Source organism: Passer domesticus, chromosome 12 (assembly GCF_036417665.1).
Source record: "Passer domesticus isolate bPasDom1 chromosome 12, bPasDom1.hap1, whole genome shotgun sequence".
NCBI lineage: Eukaryota > Metazoa > Chordata > Aves > Passeriformes > Passeridae > Passer > Passer domesticus.
Window position 1 is genome coordinate 8,207,854 of NC_087485.1, and position 14,002 is coordinate 8,221,855.

The window sequence follows — 14,002 nt, forward strand, 5'->3', positions numbered from 1 at the left end:
GGGAGGGAGGGAGGGAAGGAAGGAGGGCAGCCGGCGGCGGCGGCCCCACCACCATGCCGCGGGTTGTCCCCGACCAGCGGAGCAAGTTCGAGAACGAGGAGTTCTTCAGGAAGCTGAGCCGCGAGTGCGAGGTAAGGCGGCGGTGGCGGCGGGGCTCCCCCTCCCTCCGCCCGCCGTGGGGAAAGTTTCCGCGGGCCGCGGAGGGGCCGGGTCAGCCCCGCAGCTCCCCTCAGCTGCGGCGGGAGCCGAGCCGGCGGCGCGGGGAGGCGCAGTCAGTGCGCTCCGCTGCCCCCTTATCGCCGGGACTGGCCCCTCCTGATTGCGCGCCCTGTTCCCCGCAGATTAAATACACCGGCTTCAGGGACCGGCCGCACGAGGAGAGGCAGGCCCGCTTCCAGAACGCCTGCCGCGACGGCCGCTCCGAGATCGTAAGTGGCGCCGCGCTCCCCTCGGTGCCCGCCGGGCCGGGCCGGGCCCGGTTCGGGGAATAAAAGTTTGGGGGAAGCCGTCGGGGCAGCGAGCGCTGCGCGGTGCCCCAGCCCCACGGCTCGGGGCCGGTGCCTGGGGCCGGTGGGGGCCGCGCCGTGAAGGAGAGTTTTCCTCAAGGAGGGGAATGACACCGGCTGCCTTTCAAACGCCGAGGGAAAGGAGGCTTTGGTGAACAGGCGGCATTTCTGCCCGCCTTAGCGATAGCCGTGTTCAGCCCAAGGTGTCGGCTGGCTCCCGAGCGGGGGCAGCGGCTGTCCGGAGCGCCGGGGTGACAGGGAGGGAAGGAAACCCCCGGCAGTGAGGACGGGCTGCGCTCCTTCCCTGGGCACGTGCTACAGCTACGAGCTGCTTATTTCAGTATTCAGCTTTTTTTTTCTTTTCTTATTTTTTTTTTTATTTTTTTTTTTCTTTCCGGAAACAGTAGTTTTGAGAAATGAGTAACATTGTTCAGAAGGCGCTTGCTTAAAGTCCTGAGTGAGCTGTTTGATGTATTTGTGAACTAAATCAAACGCTTTTAAAATTAGGCTTTGAAACTTGCAACTTCAGCTCCGTTTTCCTCATTCATTGATGTTAGTTAGAGACTACTGTCGCCCTGTGAAATAAGAAGTGAGGTGAAGTATGGCTCAGAGGAATCAAGAACTGTCTATTTCCTGGTTTGATTTCTGCTCTAGGTTGCTTCTGTAGAATTAGTATTCTATAGCATTGTCACTTTTGTAACTCTACTATTAAAACACAGAAGTAACCTCTTATTCATTTACAGTATCTAGTGAAAGACAAGGTAAAATAGAAAATAAACCCCCCACTTCCAACAAGTTTGGTTTTATGAGCATTCTTTATTTGCACATGGTGTACATACTGCTAGTCAGTTCACAATGAAATTATTCTTATGCACAATGCAATTACACTTATACACATCCAGAAATACTTGGATACCAGTTACTACAACTGATCTCATTCTGTTGCTTTTGTCAGTAAAAGGATACCCACTCAAGAACACAGTTACCTTTTACTGCATAACTTTATTTTAGCTAAATCTTATCCCTGCTTATCTCTTCTTTTAGAACCTGTAATATTATTTTACAAGAGGCCTCCTGTAGACGGGTTCTTAATTTTACTATTTTTTAAAAATTCATTTTCCTTTGTGCATGTTTGCTTCCTTTAAGAAAACACCAGGGAAACAATGGGTAGGTAAGGACGACATAGTTCACTAGCACTGGAAGTTCCTGTACAGGTGAAAATGCATAATATACCTGAATCCCTGCCTAAGAAAAAAAAAATGGCCATGTAGCTTATAACTAGCTTTCTAATGCAGCCTGTGCAGTTATTTATATAAATGGGAAATCGCTGTAGTTTCACCTTTGTACTCCTGTGCTTGCTGCTGCCTTTTTTTGCCAGAACTTCATCCCTTGGAAGCAAGCAGTGATGCATGTTCTACATATTTTCACTCTACTTAATTATAAAACGGGCTCTATATTTCTTCATCTGAAACATCTGGTTTTGTTTTGTGAACAGGGCATGAGTAGTCAGGTTTATTTAGAAATGTAGTGTATGTAATGACTGATGTTAAAAAGAGCTAGTAATTTTACTTCTTTTTTTTTAAGTCTTGAATGTTTTTCCAGACATCAAGGATTTATTCTTTTATCTCCAAAGGGAGCCTTTGCAAATGACCTTACATATTTTGAAGCAGAAAAAAACCCCAGAGAACAACTCGGGGATTTAATGTAGAACCGGCAGTAAGTTGCTGGTTACGTGTGTCAAATAGCTCTTGATTGAATAAAGGAAATAATTAGCAATATTACTGAGAAATAAATGTGAAGTGTATTAAATAAGATTTCACATTTACTGGCAAAGCTTTGATAACTTAAATAACCTCACGTGTTTGGTTTGCTTTGGAAGGTACTTGTATTTACGTTGTCTGTGTGTGGGTCAGGTCGCCCTTGTACTACCTGATAAGCTTTTCACAAAATTCATGACATAAATGTCTGCTAGCTTTTCAGACTGGGCTTTAAAAGGCTCTACAGGCAAAACTAGAGTTTTCTTGCTTTCAAGTTTAAAACCAAACTACTAGTGTGATTTTTTAAAATCATTATTATTTTTTATTTAATTTGTTATTTCATGGAAATTAATGGTTTCCATGTAGTCTTGTGTGGTCATTAGCAGGACCGTTCTCAAGTTTTTCAGTATTGACCTATGGTTTGATTTGAGAAGCATATGGATGCTTTAACTTTATAATTTGTCTCTTCAAAGGAAGAGAACAGGCTTCAAAAATCCAGAGAACAAATATCTACATAGCTTTTTATGGTTTGAATGGTGCCTGCCTGACTGTATGAGGATGTGGAATTTGCGTACTTTCATCTTCTTCTTTTCTCTGATATTTTTCCCATTTTCATGGCCCTCTAGCACACATTGGGGGTGGAAGCAGGAAGGCATGAGCACTTCACTGTCTTGCTGGCTTTCCCAGAAAACAAGTACAGTTCTTTTGACCCAGTACCCAGAACTGGCTGGCCCATAGGGCTTGAGTGGTCAGCTGGTTTACTCTCAAAGATCTCACTCCTTGATATTTTAAAGGCATAAATTAAGGAGTATAAAACATATTTACTAAAGGTGCTTGGAGGTAGGAAAACAGTTATTGAGCAGACTAAGTGGAGAAGACTCAGAGTCACAAATATTTGGAGATAGGTATATTTTGTTGGTACTAAATAGCATCCCTTGATAGAGCAAAGGGATAATAGGAGGTAGTGAGCCTGATAGTGATGGTCTGCAGCTCTGACAGGTTTGATGCCTCCTGTTTGTGCAAGTGTATCCTTAATAAAACTTCTGTTACCTGGATTGAAATGTTTGTCTTTGCAAACAAATATTAATGCACCAATACAGTATTCTTCTGCCATTACTAGGACTGATTTGTTAATTCTGATGACATTGAGAATGTGCTTACAGGAGACAAAACAAGCAAACAAAAACAACAACAACAACATTTTAAAAATCTGTTTTTAAGAATAGCCTGGAACCAAAACTGATTGCAGAGCATTAGTCTCCCTTGGTGGAGGGGGAAGAGCTAAGACAAAGCACTTCTACTTTCAAAATGGAAGGTATTAATCCTGTGGCAGTGTTGCAGTCCATAACTGGAACTGTCTTAAATAGCATGTAGCTATAGTGTCTTGGGTAGCAGTACAGTTATGCCATGAAGTGGCTGAATTCTGGGTTGCTTGAAAGAAATCTGCTTGTCAGGAAATTCCAACTGTTAAAGCAGTCATTGTATAGCTTTTAAGAAAAACTGTTCTAGATTAATGACCATTTAAATCTACGTGATCATGGTAATAAATACTGTCATTTGATTGCTACAAATTATGTTTAACCCTGGGATTTTGATAGGAGTGGTATGCTGTGAGCCTGTGTGAGTGTTCACATGCTTACAGGACAACATGCTCACCTGTACCAGAGAAGAGTAGAAATACTGTGAATCTGACTTCTGTTTGCAAAAATAATTTTTATTTAATGTCTAAGAATTGTTGTACTTATCATCACTTGGAGTTAAGATATACTAACAAATACAGGGAGTTTATAAAGAAAACTGAATCCCATTTTCATTTGGAATTGTAGGAAACGTTTGTTTGGAAGCAATGCGTGCTTTTTTAAGGGGTTTAAGCCAGTCCCTTTAATGATTTTACAAAGGACTGCAGCTGAGAGGAATTCCTGCAGTTGCCTTTTCTCACTGGCACAGCATCTGCTGATCTGGGTATCACTGGTGTCTTAATGTGGCATGAGGACTTTGTCCTGTGCAGCTTGATTGAACTGTGTATTGATGCTGCATGCCAGCAGATGATAAAGTAGGAATATTTATCCCTCAGTTAAGTATCTATCTAGGTATAATTAGATTGTGAAAGGAAACAAATCCTTTTCTTTCAAAAAAAGTTGTCCTTAGTAATGGGTCTAAGGAGTTAATTTTCCTTCAGCAGTACTTCTTTTAGAGATAGGCAGCCTCTTTGAGAAGCATGGGCAGTTTTTAACATTTCAGGTACTAACTTGGTGCAGGGTATCCAGACAGAACTGAAAGGACAGATTCTAATGTCAGCAAAACTGATTTGAAAGAAGTATTGATTCCATGTTGTATTTTATATCCGAAGCAGCCAATGGCAAATGTTGTCAAAATGGAATCAGATGTTTGTAACTTAATACTTAAGAAAAATGATGAGTGCATGTTTTTGACTTTAAGTATTCTCTATGCTGCCTGGCTTAAGACATAAACTGATGTAAAAATAAATGACTGCCTGCATAATTTATGTAATGTCTTGCTCCCTGATCCTGTTTGTATTGATTTTTCTAAAAGGCTTTTGTGGCCACAGGAACCAATCTGTCTCTCCAGTTTTTTCCGGCCAGCTGGCAGGGGGAGCAGCGACAGACACCGACCCGGGAATATGTTGACTTTGAAAGAGAAGGAGGCAAGGTAAGGAGGAAATTGTTGAAACTGAAAGAAATTTTTTTGTTGTGTTTATGGTCTTACTGGTATGGACTTCACGTGTGATGTGAGATTTCTAATATTGCACACCTCCGTGCAGGTAGGTAGTGATGTGGGTACAAGTGAAAGATGGAAAGATAAAATATTGCTTTGTTTTAAAGCATGCTGATGTTTAGGCAAATGGAAGAATTGGGAAACATGGGCAGGACTGGTGGCTTTGCATTATTTTGAAAAAGAGAAATATTTCTACTGTCATGCTATGATAAAATTTTGGGGAACAGTCTAAATTTGGTGTTGTGTAGGTGCTTCTAAAGAAATTAGACTTTGGCCAATGCATTAGACTAATGAAAATTTGCACTTTTAGCAGGTTATTTCGTTGTGTCTTTGGCTGCCAGTTGGTACAGCAGGCAGGCAGTGTGCTCTGAGTGGAATGAATCTTTTTCTCAGTTTCACCATCAGCTGCAATACAGAAGCAGCATCACCACTTTCAGAATTGATTTCTGAATCTTTTTTCTGAGGTGGTTGTCCCATAGGCTGATATTGAAAGCTCAAATTCCCTAGTGACAATGATGGTTACTGTGAAGCTATATTAGATTTAAAGTCAGAAACCTTGCTTAGTCTCATCAGAATAAAGTTACTGCAATCACCTACAGCTGGTTTGGTTTTACAGGAAAAGCATACCTTTGAAATATAGATGCTGTCTCTTATCTGTGCTCATGTGGGTGCTTTGGGACTGATCCAAAGATCACTGAATTCAATAGGAGACTTTCTTCAGAACTTTCTTCAGTGGGTGTATACCAGCACTTAAGCCCTCGTAGTTTCTCTCTTTCAGGCTAATTTTTGTGTATTTTTTTTATTTTAAAAAACTTTTAATGGACTACAAAATCCTTCCTTTTGCCTAAATTTTTTTACCTACCCTTGTAACAAGAAACAGCTAATGCTACCAAACCTACCAGGCTGGAGGAAATACTTGAAGCATATTCAGGTTTAATGGCATATTGGGTCTTTTAAATGCTGCTAGGTGGAAGATAAATATTTCCTATAGTGGGAAAACTTGATTGGAAGAAAAAAAAATTCCTGAGGGCAGTTATGGTATGTGGAATTCAAGTTAATGAGTTTTTTTGGAAAAAATTGTTTTCCATTTAGTCCTGTGAGGCTTGCAGAAGTTTGACAAATTGGGGGAGAAGTGAAGTTGGCTGTCTGGGTACTGACTGCTTTGCTAAGGAAACTGAATTGAATCTGGCTCTTACTGAAAAATATTGATTCTGGCTCACAATTGAATGAGGAATTTTTCTTGTAATGTGTAAGAAGACTGAAGTCTCTCTTCTTGCCAGTTCAAAACTAATTTTATTTACTCCTATGATTTTTTTTAACTTTGTTTTCTCTGAATGAATTCTTAAAGTACTGAACTACTTCATCCATTTTCTTGTGTTGTCTTAATCATGTAAGAGCATGGTAGGTATGCTGTGTATTAAAATAGAACATGAGCCTCATTAATGAATGCCACTCCTTCTTTTATGTGTGTTTACAGTAAATTCTAGACTGCTTCACTGAAATGTTTAGAAGAATTCCTCTGAATGAGGCTAGAGGTGGACAAACAGATAAATGGGAATAATGTTATGCTCTGGTATGAACAAATCACAAATTCACTGTTGTAATCAGCCCTTGCTTGTGTAAATCACTGTGCTCTGCACAGAATTAAACTTCTCTGAAAGTCAGCCACTCCCATGATTGGAGCAGAGCAATGAGCAGTGGGAGAGTGTTTTATGTTATCAACGGAAACAGTTAAAGCCTTTCATATGAATTGTCTGAGATTGTTCTCTCTGGATTTTTGTCATTTGGCTTAATTAAGAATTTCTTTCACAGGCTTCAGCAGTCTCTTAAAACCATGTGATTTTTGTAGCTCTGTGCAACATTGTTTTATGAGCTTTGATTCTTGAGGCAGTGCATAATGTGTGTTTGTTCATCACTGGATTTATGCCAGTAAGGCATGTTTTTAATTATGTGAATAAAAAAAGGCTAAGGGGGAAGCTGTCAGTTAATAATTATCTTAGGCATTAGTTTGAGATCTAGAATGTAGATAAACTTACCAACATTAGAATATTTTTATTCTGGAATTCTGCTTCGGTGTTTGGCTAAACAATGATGGCCCAAAATAGTTTATCCAGATTTGAAGTGTGTCACTATTGTGCTAAAGCATTTTTGTACACAGATTGACAAAGCTACCAATGCAGCATCTGCTGGAATTGCTGCATAAATGATTGAATTTTAGAAAGAGCAACACTTGTGAAAGTTGGAATTCTGCAAATACATACTTCATAGGCTTGAGGTTTTTCAATCTGGTATTTCTTAACTGAGGGGATTTTTTTATATGCTTAATTTGCCTTTTAATTTGATGCATCTGATGTTCACAATGGGTGGGTAGACCTCTGGTGGATACCCTGTCTTCATTAATCCAAAAATTGGATGGCTCACTGTACATTTAATGTTTCTGCTCATTTTAAACTCAAGTTTAAATTTTTATTTTCTGAGATAGCTTTAACATTCTGTGCTGTCTTTGACCTGCAGCAAATTTAATTGTGTATTTGAGCAATTTTTCAGGTTTGTCATAGAAGAAAAAGCAGCACTAAAAATAGGTCCCCAGATTGTAAAAATGATAGAACATTGTATTTCATTGTGATTGTGGGCGTGTGTGGGGTGTGTCAGATGCAGTGTGTGTCCTCTTTCTGGGGAGTTGAACCATACCAAGGCTTTCTGATCCTCTGTGTTGTCAGCTAATGTCCAGGGGTTTTTATTTGTTTTTTGGTAAAGAATAAATGAATAGATGTTAAGAAATTGAAAGATAGGCAGTGTAGTAGCCTCATGTATTGCCTGAAATACTGGATAATTAAACCTTGCAATTAAATGGAGAGCATTATTTTCACCTTGGTTTTCTGGTATTATTAATGACTTACGCTAGTAATGAAGTTCTGTAATTTTTATTTCAGTTTTGTACTGATCACATACGAACTTAAGGCTGAGCTGTGTATGGACTTCAGTGCTTCTTAAAATCTAATCTTTTTCAAAGTCCCTTTGTTGAGAACTGTCTGGTCAACTTTCTTTGCATGATTCATTCTGTGTACTTCTTAGAGTAAGATAATGTCCCCAGTTTTCATTTCTTATTCAAGCTATTCTGTAGCTCCACTCTTTCTTACTTGAAAGAACTTTAGTTCTGTTATTCTTTTTCCACTGTTTAAATACCAGTCACTGATGAAATCTGTGAAGTTGTTTTACTTCCCCTCCCCTTTATAATAAAATTCTCCATCTCATTCTAGTGCAGCTTTACTTCCTGTCTGTTCTTTGGTGGCAGCTGCTCATAAACCAGAGTCTTCCACACGGGTTTACTTTGCTCTAATACGCCATGAACTCTGCAGCTTTGGAGGAAAGCACATCAGACATGATTTAAATTGATTCAGAGTGCCTGCTGTGCCACATGTGATGTAGCTAGGATTTCTACTCATTAACCATTAACTTTGTTCTAGCCATAACTAAAGATTTTCAATTTTCTTCCTAAAGATGCTGAGTTTCTACTTGCACCGTTTTTTTGTCAAAACTAGATTTTATTTTGCTCTAAGTTGGTGTTAACTGCTTGGATGAATATGAAAAAAACAAATCTTTGTTATGCTGCAAATGTTACAGCAGAAACAAAAGTGTAATGAGAAATAGCTTTTAGTAAAATATAACACCTATTCAAATGGCAGCCAATAGAACCAGCTTTCCACTTTTGCTGAGCAGCCTTAAATAATTGTTACCCTCCTACTCATACCTTTTTGGGTGTGTGACTCCAAAACATTGTGGTAGCTGGGAGAGGTTCTTCTGTGAGGAGCAGCAGGTGGTGAGAGAAGGGACATCACTCTGTGTGCTCAGAGCCTTCGAGGTCCTTTGGCCGGCTCCAGCCAAGGGAAGTGGTGTTGTCCTCATGAAACCCACATCACTGTTCTTGCTTTTGATCTTTCTCAGGCTTTGCTGTGAGCTTCAAACAAGGAGGTCAGTGTGTGGTTATTCTCACAGCAGACAAATGGGTTTGGTGGTGTATCCAGTTTGTACCCAGCCTGGCTAAACTGCTTGATTTTTTAAATTTTTTTTTTCCTTGGAGTTGCTTGGTGGGAGTCCTGTGTAGGCTTGGTGGATGAGAAGAAGCCACTTCTCTTGATGATCCCCTTGATCATTTTTCATCCAGGATCATCTATATGGTTTGAATAAAATATTGGTTTTCTATAGATGCTTGTGTTTCTGGAATTTATTATTGTGTTTGTGCTTAAGAGTCCTTTAGCTGGCAGAGACTTCTCTGTTTCTTTTTCTTTCTAGTATTTTTTTTCCCAGCAACATCTTTGTTTATGCTCCTAAATCCATTTTTGCTTTAGAGGAGGGTGAAGCTTTTTCTTTTTTTTTTGCCTAGATACTTGAAAATGTTCTTCATTATGCCTGCTGTTGCATAGAGGAGAGCTGTTTAATCCAAATTCCATTTGAAGCCACAATCATAATGTACCTGTGCTTATTCACTCTGCCATCCAGTTAGGAGATGCCTCTATGTGCATACTGTTTATGCACTGTGAACAGTTAGAACTTGGATTTTGGGAAGAGGGATCTTTAGAGGATGCAGACTGGACACGTTGTCCTGGCAGGCAGCTCCTGGCTGGGTTTGGGCAGTTGTTCCTGCAGAGTGATTTGTCATCGGTGCCCTCTGCCACTGCAGCGTGAGTCACCCCAGGCACCTCGCATGTGACAAGGACCCACAGCCTTTCCCCTGGAATCCTTTCACCCTGCAATGCTCCAGATCCTTTTGGGACTGCCCACAGCCTCGTCCCTGCCGTTGGGGCAGGCAGTGATGATGCCATTTTGGAACAATGCTTGGGAGCAGTGCTTGCAGCCCAGCTGTGGAAGTACTTAAGGGCTGCTGTCAGTAAACCTGCTTCTGCTTAGCCTTTATTGTGTATTCTAAAAGCAGTTACTCAGTCATACTACCTTGAACTCTTTCCAGTGGCTTAAATGCACTCGTTTGAGTTGTATAGACAAGATTTCAAATATACGCATGTCATCATCCTAAAGTTTCCCAGAAGAGGAACAAAACTGGAGTTAGTGAGCTAAATTTTGCATTTGGGAAGCAGCTATATATAAGGACAGATGAGTGCTGTGTGGATGAAAGCAGTACTTGAGATCTCTGCAGTATAGATGCTGGAAGAAATCCAGACAGTTGGATTGTTGAATTCTCTTGTTTGCATATCAGTCTCCACTTACAAAGGAAAGTTGCTAATATTATGCTTCTTTCCTGTTCTTCTAAATGAATGAGAAAAGTAAGAGAGTCATTGTTGAGAATGTCTGCTTCTTTCTGAAAATCACTTAATAATTCATATTAAAAATAAGAAAAATTCAATAAGATGATGAAACATTTGCTTCAAGAAACTGTCATTTCTGAAAGTTACTGAAATGGTTCTTCAAGCTTTATTGTCCAAAGCACAAGTAACGAAATGAGCTCATTAGCTTGCATAATTACAAGTTTGATGTTACTCTGTTAAAGACAATTTCCAGTCATTGCTAAGGATGTTCTCTGCAGAAGCTGATAGTTTTGTACAGAATAATTATGACACTATAAAATTTTATTGAATGATGAAAGCTGAATAGTTGTTATAGTATACAAAACCAAAAAAGTACTAACATTATTTTAAGCCTTGATGCAGCGCTACTTGTTGAGCAAATGTTTGAACAGTTTTTTCCAGACTTTAATCCTGCTTAAGGAGAAGGGTGAGGCTGTTGGAGTGCTCAAGGAGGCCATGGAAGCTAAAGGGTAGAGGAAGCAGCTTTTCTTGCCCCTCTCTTGCTTGGGTCAGGGTCAGTTCCTGGATGTTTTTATTACCTGCTTGACCATATTGTCAAAATCAAGAAGCTTCTTTTTTGTATAGTTGAGTGTATTTGCATTATATATTTTGAGTTTTCAGTCCAAAAGCAGAGGATTAGCAGGCTGTTTATTTGCACCCAGGCAGCATGGTGGGCAGGTGAGGTGTTTTAGATAAACCTCTCTTTCTAATCCTCTGTTGTAGTTGCTAGTTGTAACTACTTTTTGCTATGTGTTTTTCTGAAAGCTTGAGAAGAACAAATTTCACAACCAATTTTGAAATTTGTCTGGAAAATATTCTGTCAACGTGGCAGAAAACTGTGTGTCTGTCAGTTACTGGGTTTGTGAGCAGAAGCATGCATGTGTATTTGGAGCAGCAAAACCAGCAGCGATCTCCTGGCTATATTTTGCTGCAAAAGCATTATTGTTTTTAATTGTTGCAAGAAAAAATGGGTCTTTTTAAACACATGCCCTCTCCATTAAAAGGGAATATAGGTTTAAAATCCAGCTATCTTTGTCATGCAGAATCTAGTGTAAAGATAGGCTGATAAAAGACCCCGTAAAGTTTCACAGGGGAAAACCCCAGCATGTATTTGCCTTTCAGATTTTTCTTGTTGTGCTCCTTGCATTTTGGTTGATTTTCAGTTCCAGCTCTGTGGTTGGTTTTGTGTTTTGAAGGCAAATGGATAGAGCCTGAGCATGGCATGCATTTCTTTTTGGGAGTCCCTTCTGTAGTGACAATGTGAAAACTAGAAGCCGTCTACTTTTTGCTTTGTATTGGGGCTTTTTTCTGGTGGTTTTGGTCAAGTCTGGTTCATGTTTTCTGCTTAGTCGAGAAATTGCAGTATTTTGGAATGATGAACTGTATCTAGAGACTTGGTTATTAGATGATGAGTATAATTTCTGTGCAGTAGCATTTTAGTTTTTTTTTTATCTGAGCTTCTGAGCATAAGTACTGACCAGTGATTTTAATCCAGGAATAAAATGCTCCACAGGTTTTAATCACATTTGTTCTGACATCCTTACTGCTTCATATCTGTTCTTAGTTATAGACTTGGTTTTTAGTTAAGTGAAATAGCAACCTGCTTAATTTAATGAAACATTGATCTGCTTTCGAAAAGGAGTCATGATTACATAGTTGAGCTAACTATGCAGAAAAAAACCTAACAAATGCAACCAACCAAAAAACCATAAAAATACCAGGTTTTCTACAAGGGACTTGTAAATTCTGACTCTCCAGTAAGGTTAGGAAAATTCTTCAGCTATTCATGTTTTTGACGTTTTAGAAACCAAACGCCACCACTGCAGTATTTCAGTAGTACACAAAGCATGTTGAGAGAAGTTTTGTCACAGTTCTGATATTACTTACAGATATTTTTGAAATGAGTCTGTACATGGGAATTTCTGCTACATAGAATTGTAAAAATGGACTATGTTGCATCTCAGTGTTTACTGATCTTTGTAGTAAAACCTGATGACTTGCATAAGCATATTTGAAAATTTAACAAAGTAATATCTGACCATCAGGTTTTGCTGTGAAGTTGGAAATTGTGGTATGTTCTGAGGTGTTTTTCTAGTTGTGAATTGGAGTGCATTCTTTCCTCAGCTGCAAGTGAAATGTCTGTGTGTGATCCCAAGGAAGCAGAGCTGGAGGAGCAGTCCCAGGCAGAGAAGGGTGCTGCTGGGCCCAGGGAGGTGTCCCTGGGCAGGGCACTGTCCCAGGAGTCCCACCTTGGCAGCTGCTCAGGAAACAAGGGCCTGGTGGTGGTGGTGTGGTACAGCTGTGCCACGGGTGCCACCCTTGAGGAACTTGAAGCTGTGTTCATCTTGAAAGCCACAACTGGGTCATTTATGCACATGTGTTTAGGAAAGGCTCTTGTTTGGTCAGAAAGTGTCAATTCCCATACATGTTTGCAGAAGAGTGTAAGGTTTGAATCTAAACAAAACCTCATTCTCATATAATGGAAGAAATTCCAAGATGTAGCTTTTAAAATAGAAGACATTTTTTTGTGTGTCTGAAGAAAGAATATGTTTTAAGGGATGAGACAGAAAGACTGATAGAAATTAAAAGCACTAAGAAGTCTTATTTTACTTATAGTCACTTTCTAAATGGGATTATTTTCAGCTGTTTCTGTTTGTTTCATTCCAGTTTAAATTATGTTACAAGGTTAGGGTATGACAGTCAAATTTAGGAAGTCAGATAAATGCTGTAAACTGTTCATTACTTGGTTGCTTGTCATTAGTTTCTTTTAAACTAATGATCAGTATCTGAAAGAGTAGTGTGAAGCCTTGCATGAAGTTATCAGTCTTTGCTGTAACTTCAATTGGTGTTAAACTAATCAAGTTACTATTCTGTTTTGTTCCCCAAATAGCTGAGGATTTTAGTGTAAAAGTTCCGTTGCAAAGTTTTAGAATTTTTTTTTTTTTTTTTTTATGTCATAGATTGCTTCCTCTCCTGCTTCGCCCCCTCTTTGAAACCCTGGCTAGAGACCCTTCTCTGTAATATGAAAGGGAGTCTTTGGGAGGAACACAGGGATGGGACTGATGCAACTTTACCTTTCAGAGCAGTCGTGCCACTTCTCTGTGGCAAGATCACAGCGTTTTAATTACAAAACTATATATATAATCCTATGCTGTTGCTGTTAAAGGAAACAGTTGAATGCATAATTTCTCCTGTGAACATTTTGTACAGGTTGTTTCCTTTTACTTGCTAGTGTATACAGATAATGTCAAGAGAAGCTGAAACCGTGAGGTTAGCCTTACCCCACTTAACACTTTTCTTTCTTGGAGTTAGTGTTCAAGCTGTTTCTTTCTTAGTGGTCAGTGTTTCACATGTGAAATCACCAGAGAGAATGCTGTTGAAGTGTTTAAAATGGGGTATGATTCAGGGGAAGGTGGGATCAGAAGTGGGATGGATGGATGGACGTGGCTCAGCCCGTTATGAATGGGCAGATGTGTGCGTGATGAGGCACAGGGTGAGTCAGAACTGAGCCTCTTCTGAAAGAATGCATTTTGCTCCAGTGTGCTGGGAAAATGAAAACACAAGGGAGGGGACTGCGCCACTTCACTGGGGACTGGTGTTTCCTGGGGGTGAGGTTGATCTCCTCGGTGGCGCTGGCTGTTGAGAGCCTGCTGATTCATTAGTTGGTGGGTGGTGAGAACTGTGTGCAATCGCTGGGGGAGGA

The 14,002-nt window shown here is 39.9% G+C and overlaps 1 protein-coding gene across 2 annotated transcripts in view; it reads left to right on the forward strand.

Annotated features, from left to right (window-relative positions):
- The window catches only part of CBFB (core-binding factor subunit beta), a 37,273-nt gene continuing 23,271 nt past the window's right edge, over window positions 1-14,002 (forward strand). For both annotated transcript variants that reach the window (XM_064386440.1, XM_064386439.1), the window contains exons 1-3: window positions 1-131; window positions 342-428; window positions 4,817-4,933. In XM_064386440.1, coding sequence (XP_064242510.1) covers window positions 54-131; window positions 342-428; window positions 4,817-4,933 — 282 coding nt within the window. In that variant the 5' untranslated portion in view covers window positions 1-53. The remainder of the gene's footprint in view (window positions 132-341; window positions 429-4,816; window positions 4,934-14,002) is intronic.